Raw genomic sequence first — 27,766 nt, forward strand, 5'->3', positions numbered from 1 at the left:
AGGAAGAAAGGAAGGAAGGAAGGAAGGAAGAAAGGAAGGAAGGAAGGAAGGAAGAAAGGAAGGAAGGAAGGAAGAAAGGAAGGAAGGAAGGAAGGAAGGACATATTAAGTGCCTATTATATGCCAGCACTGTGCTAAGTATTTTATAAATATTATCTCATTTTGAGCTTCACAACAGCCCTAGGAGGTAGGTGTTATTATTAGTCCCATTTTACAGTTGAAGAAGCTGAGGCAAACAGAGGTTATGTGATTTGCTCAGGGTATTTCCATGGAAAGGGAAGGACTATATTACATGCCTGTGGCTGGCTATCAGTAAAATGTGAACTTCAGAAGGCTCATGCAGCTTGGATTGAATCCCATTGCTTTCTCTATGGTCTTTCTTCTAGGCTTAGTGTCAAAGCCAGTAACTCCTTGGAAGCAATCTCACCTGTGAAGGGGAGGAGATCTGGAAAAGGCATGAGGGAACAGAAAGACCAAAAACCTCGTAGGCCCCTACTTCAACTCCATGAAGCCCGAAGACTTGGTGCAATAGCCTCTGGTCCTGTTAATGCATGGGCAGAAGAAACTGAGAGCCTCTCTGTGCTGGAGCAGAAAGTAAGAGCCCTCAAGGAAAAGAGGATGTTGGCTAAGAAACAGGCTCTACGTGTGAGTGCCGTCTTGGAAGAGCCACCCTCCCTGAAGAAGGGCAAGAGCTGGGGGCAGAGGAAGCCAAATACAGCCATCACACTGGTGTCTGAGGGTTCATCATCTCAGGACAGCATAGTAATCCCTAAAGAGCAGGTGGAGGCTTACCTGGCAGACAGGTTGTGGGACAGCAGTGACGACCTGGAGATGGGCCCTATGCCTACCCCCCTTGTAGGTCACAACAGCACCTATTCTCCAAGTCAGTTTAGGTTCAGGAAGGAAAAACAGAGGTTACCAGAAAGGAGGCTTTCTGACTCGGCTCTATCCCCAGAGACCAATTATTTCCAGGAAAACTCAACTCACAACAGACCAAGGTGTCGCAGGGATTTGACCCAAACGCCTTCCTTGGAGACTGGGAAATTGGGAGCCCGTGCAAAACGCCAAGTCCCAGCAGGAGCCCTGAATGAGCTATCTCTAGCCTTAGAGCAAGAAGAACCCCTGCCCTGGACCACCCTGCAGGGACAGCTGTGGAGAGCTGGCAGCTGGGATAGTTTGAGGAGTAGCAGCAACTCCTGGTCCTTGACTGACCGAGTGGAGAAGAACCGCCTTCTTCTGCAGGAGAAGAAGAGCTTATCTGAATACAGCAGCAGCTCACACAACACCATAGCCCAGGATGGAACCACCCCAAGTGAGTCCTGGAGATGAGAGGTACAAGGCCTGCTCTAAGGTCAGCTTTTCCCTATAGAAGAGAGGGATAGGAAGGCTATAACAAGAGAGCTGAGTTCCATTCATCAGTACTATCTTCCCATTCTGTTTTGCTGATGAATTTTCTCCCCCAGCACCTGTCAGGTATTTCCCCAGCACCACCATCTGCTAAAGTCCTGCTGTCAGCTACTGAAAAGCCCAGTCTGCCATGAGCACCCCCTCCTAAGCACTGCCGTGGCCCTTTCCCTGTTTGAAATATCCATGAGCTTCAGGGGAGAGCTCTTGGAGAAACTTGGCAATCGATAGAAATCCACAGCCCATGCCAAGACTTCATCAGTTTGGGAGTATTGAGTAATAGAAGTTCTTCCCCATAAAAATGTTTTGAGGAGCCTCCATGGTCTCCTGTTGTATACCCCTGTTTCCTTGGGCACAGGGTATGGGAGCATAAGCCCTCCTTACCACTCTTCTTCCACCTCTTCCCATTCCTACAGGTCCTATTTTCTCTGGAAGTCAATATCTTTGGCATCCTTAAAAAAACATTATGGTTCAACTCTATAAAAACTGTCTTTTGCCCCAGAGTCATAGGGAGTGAGTCTTCACCCTAAGAAATCTCCTTCTCAGGCTGAATGACCTGGGAATGTTGCTCTTTGACTTTCTCTGTAGGAAGGTTTAGTTGTTTCTGAGAGCATCATTTTCCTTCCCTCCTCCGAGTGGCAACCGAGGCTGTTCCCAGTTTGTCCCTTTTGTAGCAATGAGGAAAGTTTAGCTGGAAAGACCTAACCACACAGAAGGGAATGCGTTAGGGGTTCTAAGCAGATTAGTGACCAGGGGACCGTAAGGCCCCTGGATTTTGCTATGTTGCTTTGCTTGATCTCTGCCTCTATTTGGGGTCCTAGGGCTGCCCGGGGGAGACCCAGACTGGGACTCAGGAGTATCTCTGCAGGACTCTGATCTGTGCAGGTAAGAGTTCAGAATTTGCTCTTTCCTTTGTCCTTAGCTCTCCATCCCTACCCTCTACCCTAATTAACCCATGTCACAAAAATTGGCTCTGGTTTGGTGGCCAGCCAAATCCCTGTGATCCCTAATCATTAACTACTTCCTGAAAGCAAGTAAAATAAGAAAAGGAAGTTACTTGTGGGTGTCTGAGATGGTGCCTGATTATACTTCAGAAGAATAGTAGGCAGCCAGGAGGTGTTCTGGTAAATGTTTTCCAATCAGCTTTCCAAAAACAATGAAGAATTATTTCAGAGAATACTTTTAAATTTAATCTGCATCATCAGCATTTTCTCTATCACTTTCTTAATCAACAAAATAATAAGTGCTGAATTTTGTAGCATGTAATGGATAAAAGTTCATACTGAAAATTCTGCAATTGGCTCTCAGAAAGTGATTGGAGTTGGGCTCCAGCACACCCCTTGAGCTAAGATTCTCTAACTGGATTCACCACTAATTTGCCCCATTTATGGTATGTGTAGCTTTGAGCCAGTCTTTTAGCTTTTGTAAGTATCAGTTTCCCCATCTACAAGACAATACCTGTGTAAGGTAATGGAAAAATCACTGAACTTGGAGTCCGTGGTCCTGGGTTCTAGTGCTGGCTTTCCCATTTACTAGCTATATGACTTAACAAGTCATTTATCTCTCTGAACTTTGGTTTCATACGATCATAGAGTCTCAGAGTTGGAAGCATGTCAGAAATTGAATAGTTAAACTCAGCCTCTAATGAAGACCTGACTCATTCCACTGGGACCCAAGCCATTCCATTTTTGGTCAACTCTAATCATTAGGAATAGTTTCTTGAAATTGAGCTGAAAGTTACCTCTCCTAGTTCTCTCCTCTAGGGTCAAACAACAAGAAGTCTAGCCCGTCTTCATTTTGCCAGCTCTTCACGTAGAGGAAGACAGCTATCTTGTCATGTCCCCACTAAGCCTTCCCTTCTCTCTAGGCTTCCCCAATTTCCTCAGCTGACCTTTATATAGCATGCATAGTTTCTGGTCCTTTCATTCTCCTGAATACCTTCCTCTAGACACTTTCTAGCAAATGAATGTGCTTTCTGAGATCTCTAGAACAGAACAAAGGACTCCATCTGTGGTCTAACTAGGTGGGAAGACAGTGAGACTATAACCTCCCTTTGTTCCTGGAGCCACATCTGCTTACTTGGCTTCCATCTTATACCATTGACTCAGAGGGAGCTTGCATTCCACTAAAACCCCAAAGCAGTTTATGTCTTCCCCATCCTGCACTGGAACTGCTGATTCTTTGGACAAGTAGAGAAATCTAGAGAGATTGTTTGGGATTCAATTCTGGTTTTTCTAGAATCTCGAATTCTAAGTCATGGATAGAGTTGATAAGCACGTCTCCTTTACCTTCATTCAATCCAGTCCAACGTTTAAGTACATACTATGTAAGCAGCCTCTCGTGAAAAAGACAAAAAGTCTTTGCTAGAAATTTTGAACAGGACATAGTCGAGGACAGATCCCTGGGGTGGGCACCTGGGCAGACATCTCCCTTCGGGTGGATATTGGCTTGTGAACGACTACTTTTTAGTTTTAGTCATTCCACCAAATGATCAGTGAATCACCCAGCATTTGCTAAACACAGACTATGTTTCAGATACTCTGGTCAGGACAGGAGATAAAAAGCAAAAAGCAAAAATGACCCCTTCCCCCAAGAAACTTGCATTTCTACAGGGGGACACAGTTTGACTATAAATAGGTTCATATAAAATACATATGGTTCACCTATACATATATCTATATCTATATATATATATAAAATACATATAGTAACCTTAGGAAGGCACTAGCAGCTGTAGGGGCTGGCCAAGGTCTCCTGCAAAAGGTGGTTTTTTGAGTTGAGTCTTGAAGAAAATCAGGAAAACTAAGAGTTGGAAGAGGGGGTGCAGGGAAGAGAGTGAACATTCAGGGTAGGAGATGGAGTGCTGCCAATGAGGGATAGCCAAAAGGTTGGTCTGGCTGGACCGTGGAATGTGTGGAGGAGAGGACCAGGTAAGCAAAGTAGGAAAGACCCAGGTTGTGAAGAACCTGAAAGGACAGAGGAGTTTCTATTCTATCCCAAAGGTTTTAGGTAGCCATTAGAATTTATAAAGTAGAAGGAAAGGGGTGATATAGACAGACCAATGCTTTAGGAAAGTCTCCATGGAGCTGCATGAAGGATGGCTGGGAGTAGGGATAGACTGAATCCACGCTTGTCCCTCTTGTCCATGAGGATATGGGAGAGAGTTGGCCAACCTTGGTGAAACTGAGACATATACTCTGTTTGGGGCATTTTTCTGTTCTAGCAATTTACTGACCTGCCCCACTCCAGGAAGTGTTTCTTCCTGTGAAAAGAGAGGATTGGATCAGGAGCCCCCCAGCTCAGAAAATCTATGATCTGGAATTAGGGTTCTCTTCTTGTCAATGGAAAGAGAATCAAATGATGGACATAATTGCACTTGGATTATGGGTAAAGCACTATATGACTAAAAAGGGTCCTCCTTCCTTCTCTAATTAATGGGGTGGGAGTCCCATCTTATTTTAATCCAGTTAGTATGGATTCCTTCCCACCCACCCCCCAATTCTGGAACCCATATAAGGCTTCCAAGCCTCAGATCCAATAGTCTCTATTCTAGGCTACCCCACTTCTGGGCTACCGTACACTTCTATGGTGAAGCAGGAAACACTGATTTTGAGAAAGTGGTTATTTGTCCTCTTGATGATGGTAGGGAAGAAAGATGGATTTATTAAGCACCTACTATGTGCCAAGTACTGGACTAATGCTTTATAATTATTATCTCATTTGATCTTTGCAACAACTCTGGGAGGTAAAGAGCTATTATTATCCCCATTTTTAACTATAAAAACAAACAAACAAACCTGAATACTGAAGCAACCAGAAGTTAAATGGTTTGTCCAGAGTCACACACCAAGTAAGCATCTGAGCTCAGATTTGAACTTGAGTCTTCCTCATCTAGGTCCAGCTCTCTACCTACTCCACCACCTAGCTGCCTCTAGTAAACAAGACTTGTGGTACAGTGGAAAGAGAACTTGCTTTAGGATCATTGGATCAGAGTTCAAATCTTGCTTCTGTCTGGCCTTTGGGCATCAGTCTTCTTTTCTGTAAAATGAACAGGTTGGATTAAATAACCTCTAAGATTCCCTTCACATCTAAATCTATGAACCTGTGAATGATATAGAAGCATCCCAGAGGCTTCACATCTAGAAGAGCATATGCCCTCCAATCAACAGTGCTTAAGACAGTGACTGGCACATAATAGGCTCTTAACAAATGTTTACTAAATGAATGGTTGATGTTTTGAGCTAATTGCCCAGAAAGGTAGAAAGGCACCATAGAGCCACTATGTCAGGGAATTCTCTCTGGGGTCTTCAGCTCCCAGATCTGTTTGCTGAGATGTAGAAGGAGGTAGTAGTTCCTTCTACATATCAGCAAATGAGTGGCTAGTGGCCTTGCCTGGACCAAAATAGACCCTTGGGGGAAGGGTATGTAGACTGGCATATCTTCTTGTGGGTATCAGGGGAGCATGTGGGCCCAGATCAGATGGTCCACCTAGAGTGGTGACAGCACAGAAGTAGCCCTAGCCTTCCCCTGCAGAATGGAAGGTCCCATAGCTGTCCCTGAAATAGTCCTGGCACTCAAGTTTGAGATCAGGAAAGACATCTGGGAGCTGCTTCCAGTTTTCCAGCTGTGTGGTGATCTCAGCTCTCATCAGTGCTTCAGGTTCCTGCTGAAGGCTGAGGCTGATATTTCTGGTTTTTATTGTCCCTTCATTCAGTATGAAGCCTAGTCTTTCCTCAGAACGTTTTAGAAACATGGAGCAGGTTCTCCACTCCAACATCCTGGCTTAGTGAAAATGTATGAGTAGACGAATCACACAAGACCTATGCATGAGGAATATCATTCTGGCAGAGATCAGAAATATGGATTGGATGGGAGGAGAAAACAAGGAGTGGTGGTAGAGGTGGGAGAATTTCTTAGGAGAGAGGCTTTGCAGTAGCCTAGACCCATGTAGTGACAGGGTAGCTAGGTAGTGAAATGGATAGAGCACCAGACTTCAAGTCAGAAAGGCTCAACTTCATGAGTTCAAATCTGGCCTCAGATATTTGTTAGCTGTGTGACCATGGGCAAGTCAAGTAACCTTTTTAAACCTCAGATTCCTCATTTACAAAATTGGCCGGGGAAAGAAATGGCAAACCACTCCAGCATCTTTGCCAAGAAATCCCCAAATGGAGTCACAAAAAGTTGGATAAGATTTAAAACTATTCAACTACATGTTAATGAAGGCCTCTATCAGGGAGCAGTAAAATGGGATGAGGAGAGGACAGATGGGAAGATGTTACAGAAGTGAAATTCATAGGACTTGGTGACTGATTGGATGTTTGAGTCCAGGAAGAAGGAAAAGTCAGATAACCCGAAGTCTGGGTGAGGAAATAATGATGTCAAAAAAGAAGACCAAGTTTAAGGGGTAAAATAAACAGCTTGATTGATGAGTGGGACATGCTGGTGGTGGAACTGTGAAAGTGAGAATGTTGGATGAGAATCATACGGAAGCAACTTTAAGTACTTCTCTTTCAAGTCAAGTGAAGTCAACAAGCTTTTTTTGGTGGCTGCTATGTGCCAGGCACCATGCTAAGTTCTAAAGATACAAAGAAAGGTAAAAGTCAGTCCTTGATCTCAGGGAGATCAGTGTACTGGGGAAGACACCATGCAGATGATCATGTATGACCAAGATAAATACAAGGTAAATTAGAGATAATGAACATAGGGAAGGCACTAGCATTAAGAGGGATTGGAAAAGGTTTCCTGTGGAAGGTGAGATTTTAGTTGAGTCTTGAGGGAAGCCAGGAAATGAGCGGGAAGAGCATTTCAGGCCTGGGGGGGGACAGCCAGAGAAAGTGCCTGGAGTTGAGCCCATATCTGAACAATAATCTCTCCTGCATCATACCAAAATCATCCAGATTTTGTTTGAAGTGAGGTGAGATATGGAGGTTATCTGTTTGGAGGTCATCTACAGAGAAGTAGTGTTTGAAGTCATGGACATGCATGAATTTGTTGAGAGAGAGAGAGTATAGAGGCCAAATAAAAGATGAAAGATCCTTATGGAAAACTATAATTAAAAGGTTAAGCAGAGGATGAGAAACCAGTAAAGAAGACAGAAAGGATGATTAGAGAGGTAGGTGGAGAATTAGGAGAATATATTTCTAAAGGCAATGGAATGATGGGTGTCCTAGGTGGTCTTGGTTCCATGTAGCCCCATTTTTTCCCTTTCATTTCCTTCCTTCCTTCTTTTCTTCCTTCCTTCTTTCTTTCCTTCCTTCTTTCCTTCTTTCATTCCTTCTTTCTTTCTTTCCTTCCTTCCTTTCCTTCTTTCTTCCTTTATCTTTTTAAGATGCACTGTTTGTTTATACCTTCATCTTGGATCACCCTAGACCTGCTCTGATTCAGAATCAAACCATTGCTTTCAATTTTAAGACTTAAATTTTGATGATAACTGAAATATAACAAATAGCTGGGTAAAGAATACAGGATCAAATATGTGATGTGGCTGTAATAGTCAGAAAAAGCTTCATGTTGGAGGAGAGCCTTGAGTTGAGTTTTATGAAATATAGGAGAAGAATTGATAGGGAGGTTAGTCAAGAAAGAGTGAATAACATGATCCAAAAAGTCCAAAGCAGGAATGAGCATTATATTTGTGGGACAATATGGAGAAATGGTCTGACTAAAGCAAAGGATCTGTCCTGGAAATTGTAGGAGCCCAGGTTGGAAAGGAAGGGTAATGGTATATCACAGAAGATGTTAAAATCAAAGAAATTTAGATTTGCTGTGGTAGACAATGACAAGCCATTAAAGTTTCTAGAATGACTAAATGAAAAAGCATCTAAGAAGCAACTACTATGTGCCAAGCACTGGGGATACAAATAGAACAACTGAAATAGCCTCTACAAGGTGTTCACACTCTAACTGGAGAGACACCATACTTAAAAGTAAGTTCAGGGGGCAACTAGGCTCAATGGATAGAGCGCCAAACTTGGAGATGGAAAGTCCTAGATTCAAATCTGGTCTCAGACACTTCCTAATTGTGTGGTCCTGGGCAAATCACATTAACCCTTATTGCCTAGCCCTTACTTCTGCTTTGGAAGCTATACTCAGTATGGATTCTAAGACAGACAGTAAGGGTTTATATATATATATATACATATATAATCAACTACAAGGCAGATGGGAGACCTAGAATTCCCAGGAGTAGAGTGTCGTGGGGCTAATGGCAAGGTCCAGGTGCCTTCAGGTTACATGAGTAGGTCAGACAACAGTGCCAGGAGCCTGGAACTCAGATGGTCAGATGGTGAGACCCATAAGATACTGGCAAGCAGGGGGAGGGCATAGATCACTAGAAAGAATAGAGGTATTACCCCATCTAAGCTATGTGAACAATCAAGCATCAAGGGGGAAAGATGTCCTTATGATGGCAGGTCTTTATTACACCTGAACAGGAGGGGTTCTGGGATGACCCCTGGCTAGGGAAGGAGTTGAAAGGGGGAACAAGGAGAGTTTCCTACCCCTGGCAGTGGCAGAGTACTGAAGAACAATTGGACCCTGGGCAAGTCACTTAACCCCATTTGCCTCAGTTTTCTCCCCTGTAAAATGAACCAAAGGAGGGAAATGACAAATCGCTCCACTATTTTTACCAAGAAAATCCCAAATGGGGTCAGGAAGAGTCAGAAATGATTAAAATGACTGAAAACAACAACAAAACTCTCTGCAATATAGAAAAGCAGCAGATGTTTCCTCCATTCCCACGTAGGCAGCTGCATACAGGGCCACCACAGGGACCCTCCATTCTTGTACCTTTTAAAGCCTCCGTTATACCAAAAGCAGCGATAGGTACAGCTAAGCAAGAAGCCTCATGCATTTGCTGAAATGTGATATTTTCCCTTCAGGACACTGTAGCAGTTGAAAATCTGGAAGGTATTAAATCTTCTCCCCTTTAATCTTCTTCCCCCAAAGTGAGAGAGTTAAAGTCTAGGTTCAGTGAAGTGGTCATTTAAGCTGATTATTTTCTTTGGAAGGATGAGTGCAGCTGCCCAAGCAGACCAGTAGGTAGCCCACCCCCTCCCTGGAAGGCAGGAAGGCCAAAATGTTGGGGTTTTCCCATGTGAGGTCTGACCTGTCTGATTTGGTGAAGATGCCAAGGCTAAAGAATGAAACTGTTCAGGACTGGCTCCTGGAGGAAATCAGCTCTGGGCTAAAAACTTGACCTAGAAAATCAGCTTAAGGTGGTTGGAGGAGGGAGGGAGAAGGGGAAGAGCGGGTGAAAAGAGGGAGGCCAGAATTATTCTCAGAGGATTTGAGGCTTAGGGCATCTGGAACTCATAGCTGGGTATGTGAGGATGCCAATAGGCTGGGACTTCATTCTCCTTTAAGATCAATTCATTCTCTTTGAAATACCTAATTTAATTTTTCTGTCTCTTTCCCTTTCTCCCCTTGTTCAATGTATTTTTTATATCTGAATTACTCTGAAAGAAATTAGGATTAGGTTTAGCCCCAAAAGATTCCCACAGGGGGTCTAGCTGTACCCCAGTACTGAAACTAGGGTCTCTCCTTGGAGTCAGTCGGTAAGCATTTCTTAAACTCCGTCTCTGTGCCAGGCATGGTATTAAGTGCTGAGGATATACAGAAAGAGGCAAAAGATAGTGCCTGCTCTCAAGGATCTTATAATCGAATGGGAGACGCAATAAGCAAATATGTGCAAAGAAGCTGTGTCCAGGATAATCAATAGGGGGAAGGCACCAGAATTAAGAGGGCTTGGAAGAAGCTTCCTATACAAGGAGGGATTTTAGCTGGGACTTGAAGGAAGGTAGATGGAGGTCAGTAGTTGGAACAGAGGAGAGAGCACTGAGAAATGGAGGACAGGAAGGGGGGGAAATGCTCCGAGTCAGGAAACGAGGAGGATTTTGTATACTAGTGAGGATGGCTAGAACCTTGTCTACATGCACACACATACACCACACATACATATAACACACGCATACCTGCCAGACGCACAGACACACACACTCCACCCATCAGTGTTTGCCTCTGTCTTTCCCCTCTAGAAATCAGGCACCTTCTGCCAGCCACCCAACACGTGGGAAGGACCTCTCGGTGGCTGCTCTTTAGGATGCTGACCGCTGGGTCCTCCCAAGTGGTATTACGACCCCCCTTTCCTCTTGCTGCTTTTTTCAAGGGCATTTATTTTTGAGGCTTGTCATTCTAACTTCCCTCCAGGTTCCATGAAAAAGGAGGGGGTGGGAGTTGTTGCTTTTCTAATCTGCTGAGGGACTGGCTTTGTCCAGAGCTGATGAAAGGAATAGCAATCGTGTGGCAAGGGGAAGGGGGCAGAGCAGCGATTACAAAGCGAGGCAGACAGGAGGCTTAGCACGCTGCCAAGGCCCCACAGAATCGGGGTGCACCGAGTCCCTGTGTCTTCAGTGGTCTTTGTGATGAATACCCCCCAGATGGTGGAGAAGCTCGGCAGGGCTCTGGAGTGCCTCGGCTGGCTGCCAAAGGCCCGGAGCTTGACGAGGGTATCTCCCTGGGCTGGCCAACTGATTATCTCCACTGTCAGAGCTAGTCCCCTGGGGAACACAGCTGTCCTTTGGCAGAGCAATTGGAGAAGCTGATTGGCACGGAGGAGAGAAAACAGAGGAGGGAGGAGGGATGGGGGGGCTCCTGCAGAAAGCATCAGACCTGGGGCTTTCATTTTCACACCCACACAATCTCTACCACCGCTGCCAGGCTCCCAATTAAAAGCCTGCCTGCCTCGAAGGCACCCCCCAGAAAGCAGCCTCTATTGACAGGAACAGAGCCATAGGCTCAGAAGCTGTCGCTTGACTGAAACCAGCCTATTTTCCCCTTACTTGAGCTCACAGAGCAATAAGGGAAATACCGTACATTTACAGCGCAGCTTACTATTTCCAAACCACCATCGTCTGTGCATTGTTTTACTTGATCCTCAAAACAACCTTGGGGAGGGCCAGGAGATGGCCTTATTTTAGAAGGAAGAAAACTGGACCTCAGAAAATTGAAGTGATTTTTTCCAAAGTCTCAGGACCAGGAAAGAACAGTGCTGGGAACAGAACTCTGGTCTTCTGGGTCAGTCTGTGAATATATTAAGTGAATTTAAAAAGGCTTCATTAGACTTGTACTATGTGTAGAACGGGCGATGCAAACTTGAGCAAGATAGTGAGCCCTGCCCTCAAAGAGCTCACAATCTGATGGGGAAGACAACACATGAAGGGGAGGAGTGTGTTAGGAGAAGGAAGATAGGAGCCATGGGCAAATAGCTGACATGTCCTTTCCAGGAATGGGAGTTTCAATTTAGGGTGTGTGAGGTGTTCAGGGAGGACCAGCATCTCTAATGTGAGGGCTTACTGAGCCCTCTTCAGGGCTACTTAACCACCTTTGGGTTCTCACCTGTGGCTCTAAGAAGCTGTAGCAGCCACGTGGGCTAGACCCCAATTTGCTAAATCAGGGGGATGTCTACCCCAGGCATGTGAAGACTTCCTAGGCACAATGGTCAAGTGAGAGCAGTTTGTTCCATGAAAGTGGCTGAAACAGGTGGGTGTGCTTAGTCAGACATGAGAGACGCCAAGGTCATCTACTGCATCCTGAGCCATTGCCAGTCATCCTGACCTTGTCATTGGACTTTGACGGCTCTGGAAGAGAGAGTGAGGCTGAAGACTTTAAGCAACTCTGCCTCGCTTCAATCCAATTCAAGAACAACTTAAAACATCGCCCAATATCTTATTGGTGCTCTTTGAAAATGAAGGACAAGCATAGGGTCTTGATTTGATTGCTGCCCTCAGAGCTAGAGTTGAAAGAAGATCTAGACCATGAGATGATAGGGAAGTGGTTGGGAGAAATCGGAGACCAGGTCAGATAAGGTGAATGTTCACCCATGCCCAGGATCCCTGGGGTGGGAGCTTGAATTCTGGGTTTGAGATAGAGGTAAGGCATAGTGTTGACGAGAAAGCCTGGAAACGTGACAAATAAAATGCCCTGGCCTGGACAAAGCTGGCTTGGGGTAGTTGATTGTTCCTTCTATACTAATACCCCTGCCTTGTGTGCTCTGATGTCATAATGCTTCCTGAAGAATGATCTTGGCATTTTCTCCTCTAGAGTGTTAGCAATGAGCAGCCCTAATCTGGCAAGGATGGGCTTGGGAAGCCAAGACACATGGGCTCTAACACAGACTCTGTCCATGTAAGCTTGGGTTGTTTCTGCCCTTTGGGTTTTCTTTATGTTCCCTACTATAGGCACTGGGAATAGAGTAGGAGCCCAAATGCTGGTTGCATTCAATTGTACCACAGGTATAAGTCTTTGATTTCCTTTCCCGATGAGGATGAGCCCAACCCAAGATTGTTGATGTAGTAGGATCTCAGAGAGCAAAGATTGGGGAAAAAAAAGTGTTACATGGTCCTCTGTGATGGGCTCTGCCCAGTGATCTGTCCAAACTCTTCCTGACTACCCTCCCTCTTAGTCTGGGGTGCTTGGGAGAGGCAGAGGTCATTTGGCAGAGCCAAGGACTGTGGGTACAGGAGTTGACCATCACAAACGTCTCCCAGGAAGCACTGGGGTTCGAGTCAGTGAAAAGAGCCTTCCAGCTTCTGACTCGAGCTGCACAGGCTGCCCCTTATGCTTAGAACATATTCCAACCTCCCCTCACCTGCCTCTTACAACCTTTAGCTCCATTCAGATCATATGCCACCTCCTATGGGAAGCCTTCCTAGCTGATAATCTAGTTGATAAGCCTTCTTACTTGAGCCTCTCTAGTTGGTGATTCAAATGATCCTATTTATACTTATCTATTTTCTTATAACTCCATAGCTTCTGAGAATAGGGGCTGGATCTTTGGTTGGTTGGTTGGTTGGTTGGTTGGTGTATCCACATAACATGGTGGGTGCTTAATTGATGCCTGTGTCCTGAATGGGATTGGGTTGGTGTAGACCAAAGAGCCCAAGAGACAAGAGAGCTGGGCTTTCAACTGTCTTGCTTCACCTTGAGATGCTGCAGCCTCCTCACCTGCCAAATGAGAAGGACACCTGCTGTTGGGCCACCTGACTGCCAAGTTTGAGAGGCTGGAGCTGGAAAACATTGGGGAAGTGAAAGGTGCTGTATCTCTGCATCCGTTTGTTATTAAGTTCCAGTCCAAATCTCACCTTCTACAGCAAACCTAGGGCAACTGAGTGGGACAGTGGATAGAGCACCAGGTCAAAAGTCAGAAAGACCTGAGTTCAAATTTGGCCATAGACACTTACTAGGTGTGTGACTGTAGGGCAAGCCACTTAACTCTGTTTGCCTCAGTTTCTTCATCTATAAAATGAGCTGGAGAAGGAAATGACAAACCACTTCAGTATCTTTGCCAAGAAAACTCCAATGTGGGTCACAAAGAATCAGAAATGACTGAAAAATGACTGAACAATAATGGCAAGCCTTCACTAACCCATCTGAATTCTAATGCTCTTTGAATTATTTCCCATCTACCTATTCTGTGTTTAACTTGTTTGTATATACTTGTTTACTTGCTGTCTCCCCCATTAGACTGTGATCTCCTTGAGGGCACAGACTGTTTTTAGCCTTGGCTGATATCTACTGTACACAGTATAGAGCCTTGCACATAGTAGGTGCTTAATAATTGTTATCAATTGGTCAATTGATTATAATCTGATATTATTGTTGCTGCTGCAAGTCTATGCTGTCACAGCCACAATCATTTCGAGCATCGCTTTCCTTCACCAGGAAGCCTGTCTACCTAATGGAGAATGAGCTGTGGTCATGTGCTTTGGGTTGAAATCTGCTTTAATAAACACTCACAGCTTCTAGAGGTACAAAGATGAAAAACAACACAGGCTTTGCCTTCAGGAGCTAACAGGGAGGTCATGTTGTTGTTCAGTTGTTTCAGTCATGACTGACTCTTTGTGACCCCATCTGAGGTTTTCTTGGCAAAGATTCTGGAGTTGTTTGCCATTTACCTCTCCAGCCCATTTTTACAGATGAGGAAACTGAGGCCAACAGGATTAAGTAACTTGCCCAAGGTCACAGAGCTAGTAAGAGTCTGAGGCCAGATTTCACCTCAGATCTTCTTGACTCTAGATTCAGCACATGTAGCTGCCCCAGGGAGTTCATAATATGTGCACAATTAAGGGTGATACACAATGAAATGGATCAAAGAAGAGAGCTTAGACTTCACATTTTTTAAAATATGGGGGGAAAAGCTCAGTTTTTGTTTAGGGTTTGATAAGGAAAGGTTTTGAGGAGGACACATGGCCCCAGAGCTGGATCTTGAAGGAAAGGATTTTACCAGGGAGTATATTTACCATATATTTACCAGAAAAAAAAATATTTATGTGTGTGTGTGTGTGTGCATGTGTGTGCGTGTGTGCATAACTATATATTCCCAGGTATGGTGGTCAATTTGCCGAAACGCATGGAGGTAGGACATAGCAGGATATTGAATTTGGGGGACCACTCAGTAGTCCATTTGAATGGAAAACAGAGAGCATGAAGGGAATGGCAGAAAAGTTAAGCTGGAAAGATGGGTTGGAAGCTGAATATTGTACCCCTTGGGAGGACCAAGCTAAAGATTTTTTAATTTAATCCTGGAGGTGATAGGGGGCCAGAATAGATCCTTCCACAAGATCTGGTCAGAGCTGTGCTTTAGGAAAATCATTTTGGCAGGTGTGTGAAGGCTGGACTAGAAGGAGATCAGTTCTGAGGCTAGAGTTTACTGATGGCAAAGTGCTGATTTGTAGACATGAAAATGCTGCATAAATGACAGTCACTATTATCAGTTTGTGGTCCAGTTTCATTTCCTTTAAGATTTGGGTCCAGGGGCTGGTGGTGAGTGGGGTGACTTGTTGCCTGGGAATGAGGCAGAAAAATACCCTGGAGAGGGGCATAGACACCAAAAACACCATAGCCCCGGACATATGGTCCGAGCTCTGACATTTCCTGTTTGAGCTCAGGATTCCTCTTTTTTTGTAGTAGTGAGTGCATGCATGTAATCAGAGGTGAACTTTGATGGCAGGAATACAGATGCCACCTGCCCTGGTCTACACCCAAGCATCACCAGCCAAAAGATCTTAAGATTATTAAATCTAGTGGCCACAGACCATCTATATCCAACCCTCTCATTTTTATGGTTGAGGAAACAGAGCCCAAGAAGATTCAGTAACTTTTCCAAGATCATACAGGCAGTTAGATCAGAGGCAGGATTTGAACCCAGGTCCTCTGACATCACAACCTATATTCTTTCCATGGGTACCATGTGCATTTCTCCTTCATCCTTTCAGATATGTTAAGGGGAGAACCATCCAGCTATCTAGAGCACCCCCCAGATTCTTCCCTGGCCAGGGGATTTTTCTCAGAGCTCTTCCTTGAAGCTTTCTTCTTTAAAAACCCCATTAGATTGTGAGCTCCCTGAGGGAGGGACTGTCTTTTGCTTCTTTTTGAATCTCTTGTGCCTAGAACACTTTCATGTTTAATGAATGATCAATTGATAGAACATTTTAAGTGTTGCTGGTTCTGGTCGAAGCAGATAATCGTAAGGCTTCCAAATTCTCCGAGGTGGAAGGAATTTCAGAGTCGTCTAGTTAGACCCCCGACTGAATAGGAATCTTCTCTACAAGTCCTTTCCCGAGTGACCCCATTCTTGGTACCTCAGACCTGACATGCCCTCTAGCGTGGGCTCCAAGGAGCACAATAACTTGGGGAAACACGAGGGACATGCTACCCTGCCCAGCTGGGACCTTGTCATTCTTAAACCCCTTCTAATCCTTGTTATTTTTCTCTAATCCCTCTCCCGGCCCCCCTTCCTTGCCTGCCTGGGCTGTAGGGCCTTGGTTTCCAGCCAACAGCTGTCACTGAGCCCCAGGCATGAACATGCCAACCATCTTCTGCAGCAGGCTCGCATGAAGGCCAAGACTAGTCCTCTCCGGGCCAACCATGACATCGTTCCCACCATGGCCCATCGGCTCCCTGCCAGGTGAGTGTGGCTAGAGATGCGGGAGTGGGGTCCTGAGGGTGCCCAAGGCATGGAGTGGTAAGGGCTGGGCAGATGGACAGGGAGGCAGCCTCTGGTCAGGTGCCTTCTCTGGATGTCTCTCTCTTTTTTTTCATCTCAAAATACAAGTGAACCAACCTGTAGCCTGCATGACTTGTCCCTCCCACGGCCATCATTCTTGTGCTCCCATCCCGTGGACCAAACAACACCAACACCCATCACAAGTACACATACACAACCAGGATGCTGATGGGGATGTGTGTATTTGGCTGGGCCAGTTTCACAATTTGAATGCGATCATCTGATCATTTTTTCCTCCTATCCAATGAATCTGTCACAGGATTTAAAGATGGAAGGCACTTTCCATGTTAGTCCTTTCTATTTACAGCGGAGGAACTAAGGTTAATTGACTTGGCCAAGGTCATAAGAGACCATGCCAGGTCTCTGACTTTAGGACCATGGCTCTTTCTGCTCTGCCATGTTTATTTCTCCCATCTCCTTTCATAAGTTCAGTTTTTCAGAAGGAACAATCCAACTGTCTGGAGAATTCTCCTAAACTATTTCAGACTCTGCCCTAGAAAGGAGCCTCCTCCTAGAGAATTTTACACAAAAATCTTGGACTCCTTCAGTTCTTTCCTGAAACATTTTACAAGATCATTAGCAATACTGAATCATACTCACCAAGAATTTACGGAGTACCTACAGTATCCAGCATTGTGCCTTTTTCTATCAGATTCATGACCAGAGAAGGCAGAACATAAGATTACAGTTTACTGAAATCTTTCAGGACGTCTGGATGTCCCAAGATCTAAGTAAGCTGATTCCTTTTCCCTAGCCAGCTTTAGGGGATCCTTGGAGATGGGCTTAGGGCTTATAACTTAGCACAGTGCTTGTTAACTTGCTGAGTTGGCTGGGCAAAGAGTTCTGCTTACTTTCCCTGAGGAGCAGCCTCAGATTCTCATCTTTGTTTTGTTAAATAGACCACAGTCCAGAGTAGGGTTCAAGATGGCCTTTAGGTATATTCCTGGAAGAGAGAAGACTGTTTCCATCATCACTGTCCTGGGATGGAGACAGAGGAGAAGATGTCCTCCTTGTGTTTATGGACCTCAAATATACCTGTTCTCCTCGGATGGGAAAGGCCCCCTTGGGATGCCTCATCCTCTTGGAATGAAGAGTTCCTTGATGCTCTCAGCCAAAGGGGAGGTCACCGGGTTAACCCAACATTTGTACCGCTAGTGATGCTTTGTAGTGGAGCTCCTGGATCCATGCACACACTTTGTCTTCCCTGTTAGTGTGTGGGTCTTGGGGGATTTTACTCAGCCTAGATGTCTCAAGAAGATCCAACATGTCACTCTCCACCATACTAGATGTGTTTGGTAGAATTGTTGTTGGCCCTCCCCAGCCGAGTGTGCTCCAGAGGAGATTCTTGGGCTTCCTGTCTAGTCTAGGGCTATTCAGAAAGTCTGCAACTTCCTCTACCAATGTGGTTCAGCACCTAGCCTGAACCGATAGTTTTAGAGAGTTCTCTAGGACACTGAGAATTTTGAATGACTTTCCACAGGTCACACAGTCAACTTGTGTTAGAGTTATATTACTCAGCTAGATGGCTCAGTGAATAGAGCTCTGGACCTGGAGTCAGGAAGATCTGAGTTCAAATCAAGCCTCAGATACTATCTATGTGACCTGGACAAGTCAGTTAATTTCTGTTTGCCTTAATCCACTGGAGAAGGAAATGCCAGACCATTCCAGTTTCTTTGCCAAGAAAACTCCATGGATATAGTATGGTCCATGGGATCATGAAGAGTCTGACAAGTGAGTGACTGAACAACAACATTACCCAAAATAGTAGTCAGCAGCAGCATCAAAGTATAATATTTGAAATAACAATATAATAATGTCAAATTTAATTAAATGAGCTTTACAAAGCATTTCATATATGTTATCTCCCTTGTTTTCCCCCCCAAAACCCTATGAGGTAGGGATTATTGATATCATTAATTCCATTTGATTTAGCTCAGCAAACATTAGGCACCTTTTATGTGCATGGCACTGTGGTAGGTACTGAAACTAATAAGAGTTGTTCATATTTCTTTATTCCTTTAGAGTTCACAAAGCACTTTCCTACCTTTGAGGTAGATGGATCAAGGATTGTTATCTTCATTTTACAGATAAGGAAACTAGGGCTCAGAGACAGAGAAGCCCATAATTATCAACAAGGACCCATGTGAATTTTCACATTTCTCAAACCATACTAGTCATATCCTGGCTACCTCTGTAGTATGGCTTTTCCAATGAATATCTGACCCCATCACCCCTTACTTTACATTATACTCATCTTCATAGCTGTTGTAGCCTCCTTAAAAGAATACAAGCTCCCTGAAGGCAAGGACGGTGCTATTTTTCATTTTTGTATCCCCCAGAGCCCAGCACAGCATCTTCAATCAATTAATCATTAAACATTTTTAAAGTACCTATTATGTGCCAGAATGGTGTAACCACTGGGGATATAAAAAGAGATCCTCAATGCACATAAGTGCTTAATAGACCTTCATACGCTGACTTTGGCTTGAGATTTGGTCTGATGGTACCCAAGGGATAGCATCCCTGGGGGCTAAGAGCTTTCTCAGGGATACCTGAAGCACCCTAACATAAGAGGCAGGTGGGGGAGAAAGGTGCGTCACAGATGCTAATTTGTTGATGGCTAAAGACTGATGTGAGAAAATGAGGCATCACTAAAGCTATGTGCACACATTCAAATGCTGCCACACACGTGCATGCATGCATGCATGCACGCTGCAATAGGTTGTGTATTGCTGTGTGTAGATACTGCCCCCCTTTTCTAACATTTCCCACACACATGCATAGGCCTAAATGCACATGTTTCTCTCATTTCCATTTCTGAGCCACCATCCAGACACAGAGTGTGATAAAATTGTACCAGTGACTCCATCGTCAGCTTCTTTCCAGTGGAATCAGATTGAAGGTAGTGGGTGATAAGAAGGGAACCAGGAATGCATATGGCGGCGCTGTTCAGTAGTTAGTATGTTCTGTATATATGTCAGCATATTCTGGATGGAGTTGAGAGTCCATATATTGGGGCTGATGCTGGAAAAGTAGACTGGAGGCAGATTATGAAGGGTCTTGAGATTGTAGTTAATACTATCGATGGTGGGAGCCATTGAGCCTCCTTCAATTGCCTGGTTCAAATCCCGCCTCTCTCACTCAGTCATCTTGGGTATGCAGCATTATCTCACCAGGCCAGTTTCCTTAAATTTACTTTGAGATCGGGGTGGACTAGAGGACCTGTAAAGTCCTACTCTCTTTATATCTGGGATTTTTGGGTCGATGTCGTGACCTTTCAGATTAAGTCCATTTGAGCCAGAATCACAGTAATCAGACCTCTCTGTTGTTTAATCATATCTGAATCTTTGTGACCCCTTTCTTCACAAAGATACTACAGTGGTTTGCCATTTCTTTTTCCAGCTCATTTTACAGATGAAGAAACTGAGGCAAACTGGATTAAGTGGCTTGCCCAGGTCACACAGCCAATAAGTGTCTGAGGCCAGATTTGAACTCACAAAGATGAGTCTTGGTGACTCCAGGCCCAATGCTCTATCCCTTGCATCACCTGGCTGCCCAGACCTCTCTGTAGTTTAGTAAAGCTGCTTCGTTTCCTATGACCCACTCAACAGTGCACAAACTGTTCAGAAGCATGCTGCTTGCTGGAATGTGCCAGCTTGTGATGATCGTAGGCTCCTCTCCATCACCTTCCTTGTGAACCCTAATCTCCTCTTTGCTCTTGTCTCTATTCCAGGGATGCTAATTTAAGTGGTACAATCCAGACCCCCAGAGTAACCCTTGCCTGCAGAGAGGGGGATGTCCCCTACAGTGGGAGCCTGAGTGATTCTTCTAGTGGAGATTCCATCAATGACCAGAGGAGGAAACGGGGCCTCTCCCCATCCCGAGTTCGATTTGAAGATGAGTCTGCCCAAGATGCTGAGGTTCGATATCGGGAGAGATTGCAACAGCCCCAGAAGAGGGCTTTGGACTCCGTGCTACGATCCTTTGATCAGGGACTCCTGGTCTCCAAACCTGAGCTCTCCAACTACATCAATGGTGACTTCTGCCCCCGAGACACTCAGCGGGAGGAGGCCTGCTGGACTCCACCAAACAAAGGAGGTAGAGGAGGGCTGGCAGGGAAGAGGAACCTTCTTGGAAAAGTTCCAGAACTTAACACTGAGGGGACGTGTCATTCCTGTGGCTCCTACCTTCAGGGGGTGCCTCGAGATACTGTGGAGAGGAAGGTGTCCCCACGTAGGAACCGTGGCCAGGAGAAGGAAGATACTCGTGGTATGGAAGGTCAAGGTATTCCTCACACAGAGTCTCCTGCCTCCCAAAGTCTGGCCTCCCCAGTTTGGATCCTCCCATCTCGACAGCGGCTGAACATAGAGCACATTCGAGAAACATACATTGGAGAAATCACCTACCCTGTTGAGGCAGAGTCTGCCTTAGATAGTACCGACACCTCGGAGAGCTACAGAACAGATAGCGAAGAAGTTAGTATCCCTCACCATAGGAACCGAAGCAGAGCTCAAGTTAGTGGCTCCCCAAGGGGCCGGAAGGCTGGAGGAATACAGAAACGAGTTCGGGAACTTGAAATGGAGAAGAAAGCTGAGAGCACCCAGCCCTGGCATAACCAAATAGAGGTAGACTATAGATTAGAAGAACCTAAAAGAATTGCCCCTGAGGGATCCTTATTTCTCAAAGAAGACCATGGTCCTATGCTAGCCATCACTGAGGCTCAGAGTATTTCTAAAGAAGACGAGAGACCAGATATGCCCCATCTACTAGCGATTGCCAGACAGATCTGTAAATTGACTCACCCAGAAGACACCCAAGCTCCATATGGGCCGCTTAATGTCATGGCCCCTTCCCAGAAGCTGGCACTGACCGGACCAGGAGGAGAAGCCCAGATTTCAGGGAACCAAGAGCTCCTCAAAAGTACCTTTCCCCTCCCTCCCAATTTTGTAAACCCAAGGAGATCTAGTCATAGCTCCCCCCAGCTAGCCAAGAAGTCACCTGAATGTTTCACACTAGGGACTTGGGTTCCTACTCCCCCAACTGTGAAGAAAGCATCCTCACCTGGGCCTTTTAGGAAGACTATGTTGGCCCGGAGCCTTGGGCCAGACAACCAAAGGGACTCAACAAACTCTCGACAGGTTTTCCCAAGGGAGAATGATATGGGATTGGGAGGGAGAACTCGAGGAGAAAACCAGAACAGCCCCTCCAGGATTAAGCACCAGTTAATGGTGTCGTCCAAAGGCGACTTCAGCAGTATTGATCATCGGGAGCAATTGCAATTGGACATCCAGAGAAAAGAGGCAAGGGAAAATCAGAGAGAGAAGGGGCCAGGAAATCTAAAGCCAAAGCCATCCCCTGAGAAAAGCAAAGATGGTAAGAGATGTTTCTTCTATTCAATAACATCTGCTCAGCCCCAACCCTGGAAAAAGAGCCTAAGTTAAAGCAATGAATCTTAACTTGGCTTCTTTATAATCTAGGGTAGGATATGTCACTCCAGTGAGGTCAGAGGTTTCACACAGTATTCTTCAGAAAAATCTTGGCCCAACATTAATTTTCATTCACTTTCATTTAAAAAAAAAGACCTAATATGCAGGACTGAAAACACTGAACTTGGAGTTGTGGGAGGCAAATTATAATCTCCTTTTCTCAATCTAATTCAACAAGTTTCCTTAACTTTCATCTGAAGGGGAAGCACTTGAACTAGATGCCCTCAAAGGACCACTCCAGCTCTAACGCTGTGATATCCTATCTTGGAGTTGTTTAATAAATAAGCATTTATTAAATGGCTACTATGGACAAGGCACTGTGGTAGGGGCTGGAAATAGGAAGTTGGAAATAGGAAATATTATCTTCAAAGAGCTTATGTTCTAGTGGGTCTGGTACTAAAGGACTCTGCCAACCTCAGAACAGGTAGAATTCAAAGGAAGTGAAATCACTCAGTGAAAGCCCCTTAAACAGGGAAGCAAGTGACAAATAGGGATCACAGTGAGAATAAGACGGAGACTTCCCTCGATCCTGGGCCCTCCTCCAGGGAGGGCCGATGATGAGTGTCAACATGAACAGAGTTGTTAATGTGGCTTGCCATTCCAAGAATTTGTAGCTGTGGTATTCTTTGGTATTAGAGCTAAATCTGAACCAGAATCCCATAGCATAGACATTGGTGCTGGGAAGCCGAGACTCAAGGGATCCCACTGCTCACACCTTAAGCAAAAAACACCAAATACCTCAGAGTTCAAAATTCGTGCCCAAATGTATCCAGTACCTGCAGCACCCTTGGTGCTGAGATAATGGGGAGGATGAACAAAGACTTGGCAGAGGAGGAGGCAGAGAGAGATAAGCAGTCCTCTATAGCTTGGTTAGGATACTGATGCCTTCTCATGTCTTTAGTATAAAATGTGAGGGCCACTTGCACACAAGTGCCCTCAAGACATAGACCCTCTCATCGATACTCTCCGATGGGATTTCACAAGGATTTTGGCTAGCTTTCCCTTTCCCACTTCCCAAAGTGCTTCCTAGCTTCCTTCAAGTCTCAGTTTGAACCCCACCTTCTGCAGGAAGCTTTTCCTGGTCCCCCTTAATGTTAGTGCTTCCCCACTAAAATTACTACCCATTTACACCACATATGATAAAAAAAAAACATAATTGTTTCCAGTTGTCAAAGTGGATATATTGCCTGGTCTGGAGTCAGAGAGACTCATCTTTATTAATTCAATTCCAGTCTCAGACTAGTTGTATGACTCTGTGCAAGTCACTTAACCCTGCTTGCTGAAGTTTCTTCATTTGTAAAATGAGCTGGAGGAAGAAATGGCAAATCACTCCAGTATCCCTGCCAAGAAAACCTCAGATGGGGTCACAGAGTCAGACACAACTGAAAAAAATGAAGCTACAACAACTTCCATTAGGATGTGAGCTCGTTGAGGTCAGAGAGCATGTCTTTGACTCTCTTGGGATCTCCAGTGCTTAGCACAGGTAGTAATCACTTAATAAATATTCATTAATTGACCAAGTAGCTGAGCATAGTAGGGTGTAGACATCTGGTCTGAGGTTTCCTCATGATACCTGTTTGATACTGCTTAGACTTCTGGATCTGATGGCCCCTTGAGCTCATTGGGTGCTCTCTTCCACGGGAGCAAACATGAGGTGACTAAGAGAAATTATAGCTTCTTCTTGGTCAAAAAAGATACAGCTCACAGTAGGTGATGGAACCAGCAAATTCCTATTATTTATTATTTCCAGTCTGAAATTTATCATTTACAGTCAAATTATCAACTAGCAAAGATAAAAATTCACACCAAAATAGAGCATCTAAAGATAAGCAGAGGCTTTGGACAGACAGATCTGATGGGCACACAACCGATTTGAGTTAGTTGTCAACAGTTTAAAATAAACATGGATAAGACAAAACTATTAACCTTCATCATCACCATTTCATGAAAGAAAAAAAATAATGCTGATGTAAAAGTGAAGAAGCCAATTCAGCCCTGAAAATTGCCTTAACCAGAGACACTTGTTCTTGTCACCAAACAGAGAGATCATCCAAGGGCAACACCAATTTAGAACAGAAACTCATTTGTAAAACCTAGTAGAAGAGTATCAACTGTTGTTATTTTTTAAGAGAGAAGGGAAGGGAAAGGAAAAGGAAAAAAAGTCTGTAGAAATCTTGGTGCGAGACCCAAATGAGCCACATTGTCTCAAGAGTCATTCAGAAACAAATATGGCAAGAGATGGAGAACTGTAAGGAGGAACAAAACTATCGGTGTTTCTCTAGGGAAAAAGACAAGATTTTTGATTTAATTGGTATGGGGAACTCCCAGGTGAGGGAAACTCCCTCCACCAATGTGGATTAACACCTTCTCCTGCAACCTGCTGTCTCTGCAACCTGCAATCACTGAAGTGATTTGCTTCAACATTTCTATTTCACCATCAATGACAGAGGAACCCACTACCTGTGGATGGTAAGACCTCCTCTCCCCTAGAAGGTTAGTGAAGGAGGAAATCATTTAGAGAGACAAAGGATGTGAAAAAGACTAGACCAGATCCACAACCTACTGAGGAAATGATCTACATTGCCTGAAAGCTTTGAACTCTATTGTTCAGTTATTTTCAGTCATCTCTGACTCTTTGTGAACCCTATCTTGGGGTTTTCTTGGCAAAGATACTGGAATGGTCTGTCATTTCTTTCTCTAGTTCATTTTACAAATGAAGAAACTGAGGCAAACAGGCTAAGTGACTTGTCCAGGGTCACATGGCTAGTAAGTATCTGAGACCAGATTTGAACTCAGGAAGATGAGCCTTCCTGATTCCAGGCCCAGTGTTCTATCTACTGTCCCATTTTGCTGCTCCCTTTGAGCTATTATTTCACAGGATATTTCATCCCCCAAAAGGTAATTGGAAGAACACCAGTAACTAGTAATCCATAGGCCTCCTTTCTTATTTTTATAAGATCTTTACGAGCATGATTTCCATGCATACTGAGGGTATCACTGATGAAAATGATCAGATGGGCTAGAGAAACTCATTCTTCTTCAGGTTTAAAGCCACTTAGCTGGCTGGAGGGGCCCAAGGACACAAGACCAGGCCATGTACATTATTTGTGGGTTGAAAAATGGCCTTAAAAACTGTCTCGAATAAGATCATTCACGTTTCTGTGATAAATATGAACAAAGAGGATCTCAGAAACTCTTTAATTGTTTGTCAGGAAAGACATAAAGCACAGAACTTGTGGTTTAAGTTTTTTTTTGTTTTTATAAATAGAGAGAATTTTATTTTTGTTTTTCCCCCTCCTACCTCCCTCTCATCATTCGTAGGGATGGGAGGGAAGGAGGGAAAGAAGGAGGGAGGGAGGAAGGAAGGAAAGAAGGAAGGAAGGAAGGAAGGAAGGAAGGAAGGAAGGAAGGAAGGAAGGAAGGAAGGAAGGAAGGAAGAAAAGAAGGGAGGGAGGGAGCAAAAAATGAGAAATGGAGACACATGAAATTTTTATGAACTGATCCAGAGTTAAAAAAAAAATTAGGAAAACAATACTGTATTATATACCTTTTCCCATTTTTTCATATCTTCAGCACCACACAACTAGTGATGCAGTAGATAGAGGAATAGGCTTGGAGTCAGGAAGACCTGAGGTCAAATCTGGCCTCAGATGCTTACTAGCTGTATGACCCTGGATGAATCACTTCCCCTCTGTTTGCTTTAGTTTCCTGAGCTATAAAAAAGGGAAACAATTGCATTTTCATCAGAGGGTGATTGTGAGAATGAAATGAGACAATATTTGTTGTTGTTGTTGTTTTAATGCTTAGCACANGGGAGGGAGGAAGAGAGGGAAGGAGGAAGAGAGGGGGGAGAGAGGAAGGAAGAAAGGAGGGAGGAAGGGAGGAAAGAAGGGAAGAAGGAAGGAAGGAGGGAGGGAAATGAGTGAGAGAAAGGAAGAAAGGGAGGAAGGAAGTAGGAAAACAATCCTAGTATTACACACAATCAAGCAAGACAAAATTCCTGCATTAGTCACACTTTGGTCTTGCATTAGGTCTTGCATTAGTCAATCTCTGTCTTGAGGTGGGTAGTATTCCCTTTTGTCAAACTGCTGGAATCATGGTTGATCATTTAGTTGACCAGAGTTCTAAAGATGTTCAAAACTCTATAATATTGATGTTATTATATAACTTACTCTTCTAATTCTGCTCACTTCATTCTGCAATGGTTCATACAACTCACTGTATCTTTTTGAAAGAACCAAATGAGATAATATTTGTAAAAGTTCTCAGGCCCAGTGCCTATCTCTATATAGATCAGTTATATGTAAATACTTATTCCTTTCCTTTTGAAACAATTATTTCATTTTACAACACAATATTGTTCCATTATCATAGATCATTTACCTATTCCCCAGCTGAGGGGCACCTTCTTAATTTTTGATCCTTTGCCACAACAAAAAGAGTGGTTAAAAAGATTTTTGCACACATAGGACCTTTTCCTCTTCTTTAGCTTTATTTTAAGCTATGGAGAATATCTTCGGTGAGGACTAGAGAGAAGGATTTCCCATAGGTGGTGAGGTCCATCTCATGTTCTTGTTTGGGAATGATGTGCTAATTGACCTGCTTCCCAGAGTAGTATAGGACCTCTTTTGGGACCACACACACACACACACACACACACACACACACACACACACACACACCACAGACAATATTAATACCCCTAAGAAGGTAATTGAAAGAACATCAGTAACAATAAACTCATTTTGTTGCCTTTCTCATTTTTATAAAAATCTTTATGAGAATGATCTATGTGTATACTGAGGTTGTGAGAAGAGAACAGGCAAGCTTTGGCAGATGATTTTCTACAATCTGCCTAACAATCTATGTAGAGAAAGTTAAATGAATCAAAACTGACCACTCTGTTAAATTAATGGTAATAAAAAGAAAAGCTATTAAATAGCTTTAAAGTTTGCAAAGTCTTTTACATACATTATCTCATGTTAACCTCAGAACAACATTAAGAAGTAGCCTAGATACTATTGTTGCCCTCATTTTATAGATAAGGAAACCAAGTCTCAAAGGGGTTATATGTTTTATCCATGATATGCCACAGCTAGTTAAATGTCGAAGATGGGATTCAAGCCTGAGTCTTTCTGAGGCATTGCAGTGAAGTAGAAAGAGTACTGGATTTGAGGTCAGAGAACCTGGATGAAAATCCAGGTTCCCCCATCTCTACTTGTGTGACATTGAGCAGGTCACTTAACCTCTTTGGGCCTCAGTTTCCTCATCTGTAAAATGAGAGAGTTGGACTAAATGACCGCTAAAGCCCTTTCCTGCTAGATCTATGATATAACTTTCTACCATGCTACAGCGGCAACCTCACTATATGGTCAGTGAAGGAGATCCAAATGGAACAGGAGGAAGAGAGCAGGCTGGACTGCATTTGGGAAATTGTGCTGTCTTTTTTATGATCTCAAGCTGCTCCTTGGCACCAAGGCCTATTGTTCAAACAAAAATGTTCTCCTCATGGTATTGCATGGTTGTAAATCTTGGAATGATACAGTCACCGGGACATCAGAGTTATGAGTGAAACAAGAGGCAAAGGGAAGAAAGAGTCATGGTAGACCCAAGTGGGCTGATACATATTTCCAAGGGTAACCAGTATCCCTCTTCTCATTTCTTAGATGATGACCATTATGTTACTTCTTGTGTAGAGGCCATCTGGTAAGATTGAGGGATAACAGATGGACAGCCCTAGTGTGACATTGGAATCTATAAAACATAGCAAACCCTAGAGGAAGGCCTCCAACGTGGGGTGGGTCCTCTGCCTAAAA

The 27,766-nt window shown here is 44.2% G+C and overlaps 1 protein-coding gene across 1 annotated transcript in view; it reads left to right on the forward strand.

The window, feature by feature from the left end:
* The window catches only part of KIAA1614 (KIAA1614 ortholog), a 116,793-nt gene that overhangs the window by 62,595 nt on the left and 26,432 nt on the right, over positions 1-27,766 (forward strand). Inside the window, exons 2-5 of the mRNA XM_044674896.1 lie at positions 386-1,311; positions 2,225-2,288; positions 16,216-16,365; positions 20,198-21,837. Coding sequence (XP_044530831.1) covers positions 386-1,311; positions 2,225-2,288; positions 16,216-16,365; positions 20,198-21,837 — 2,780 coding nt within the window. The remainder of the gene's footprint in view (positions 1-385; positions 1,312-2,224; positions 2,289-16,215; positions 16,366-20,197; positions 21,838-27,766) is intronic.

This window comes from Gracilinanus agilis, chromosome 4 (assembly GCF_016433145.1).
Source record: "Gracilinanus agilis isolate LMUSP501 chromosome 4, AgileGrace, whole genome shotgun sequence".
Classification (NCBI taxonomy): Eukaryota; Metazoa; Chordata; class Mammalia; order Didelphimorphia; family Didelphidae; genus Gracilinanus; species Gracilinanus agilis.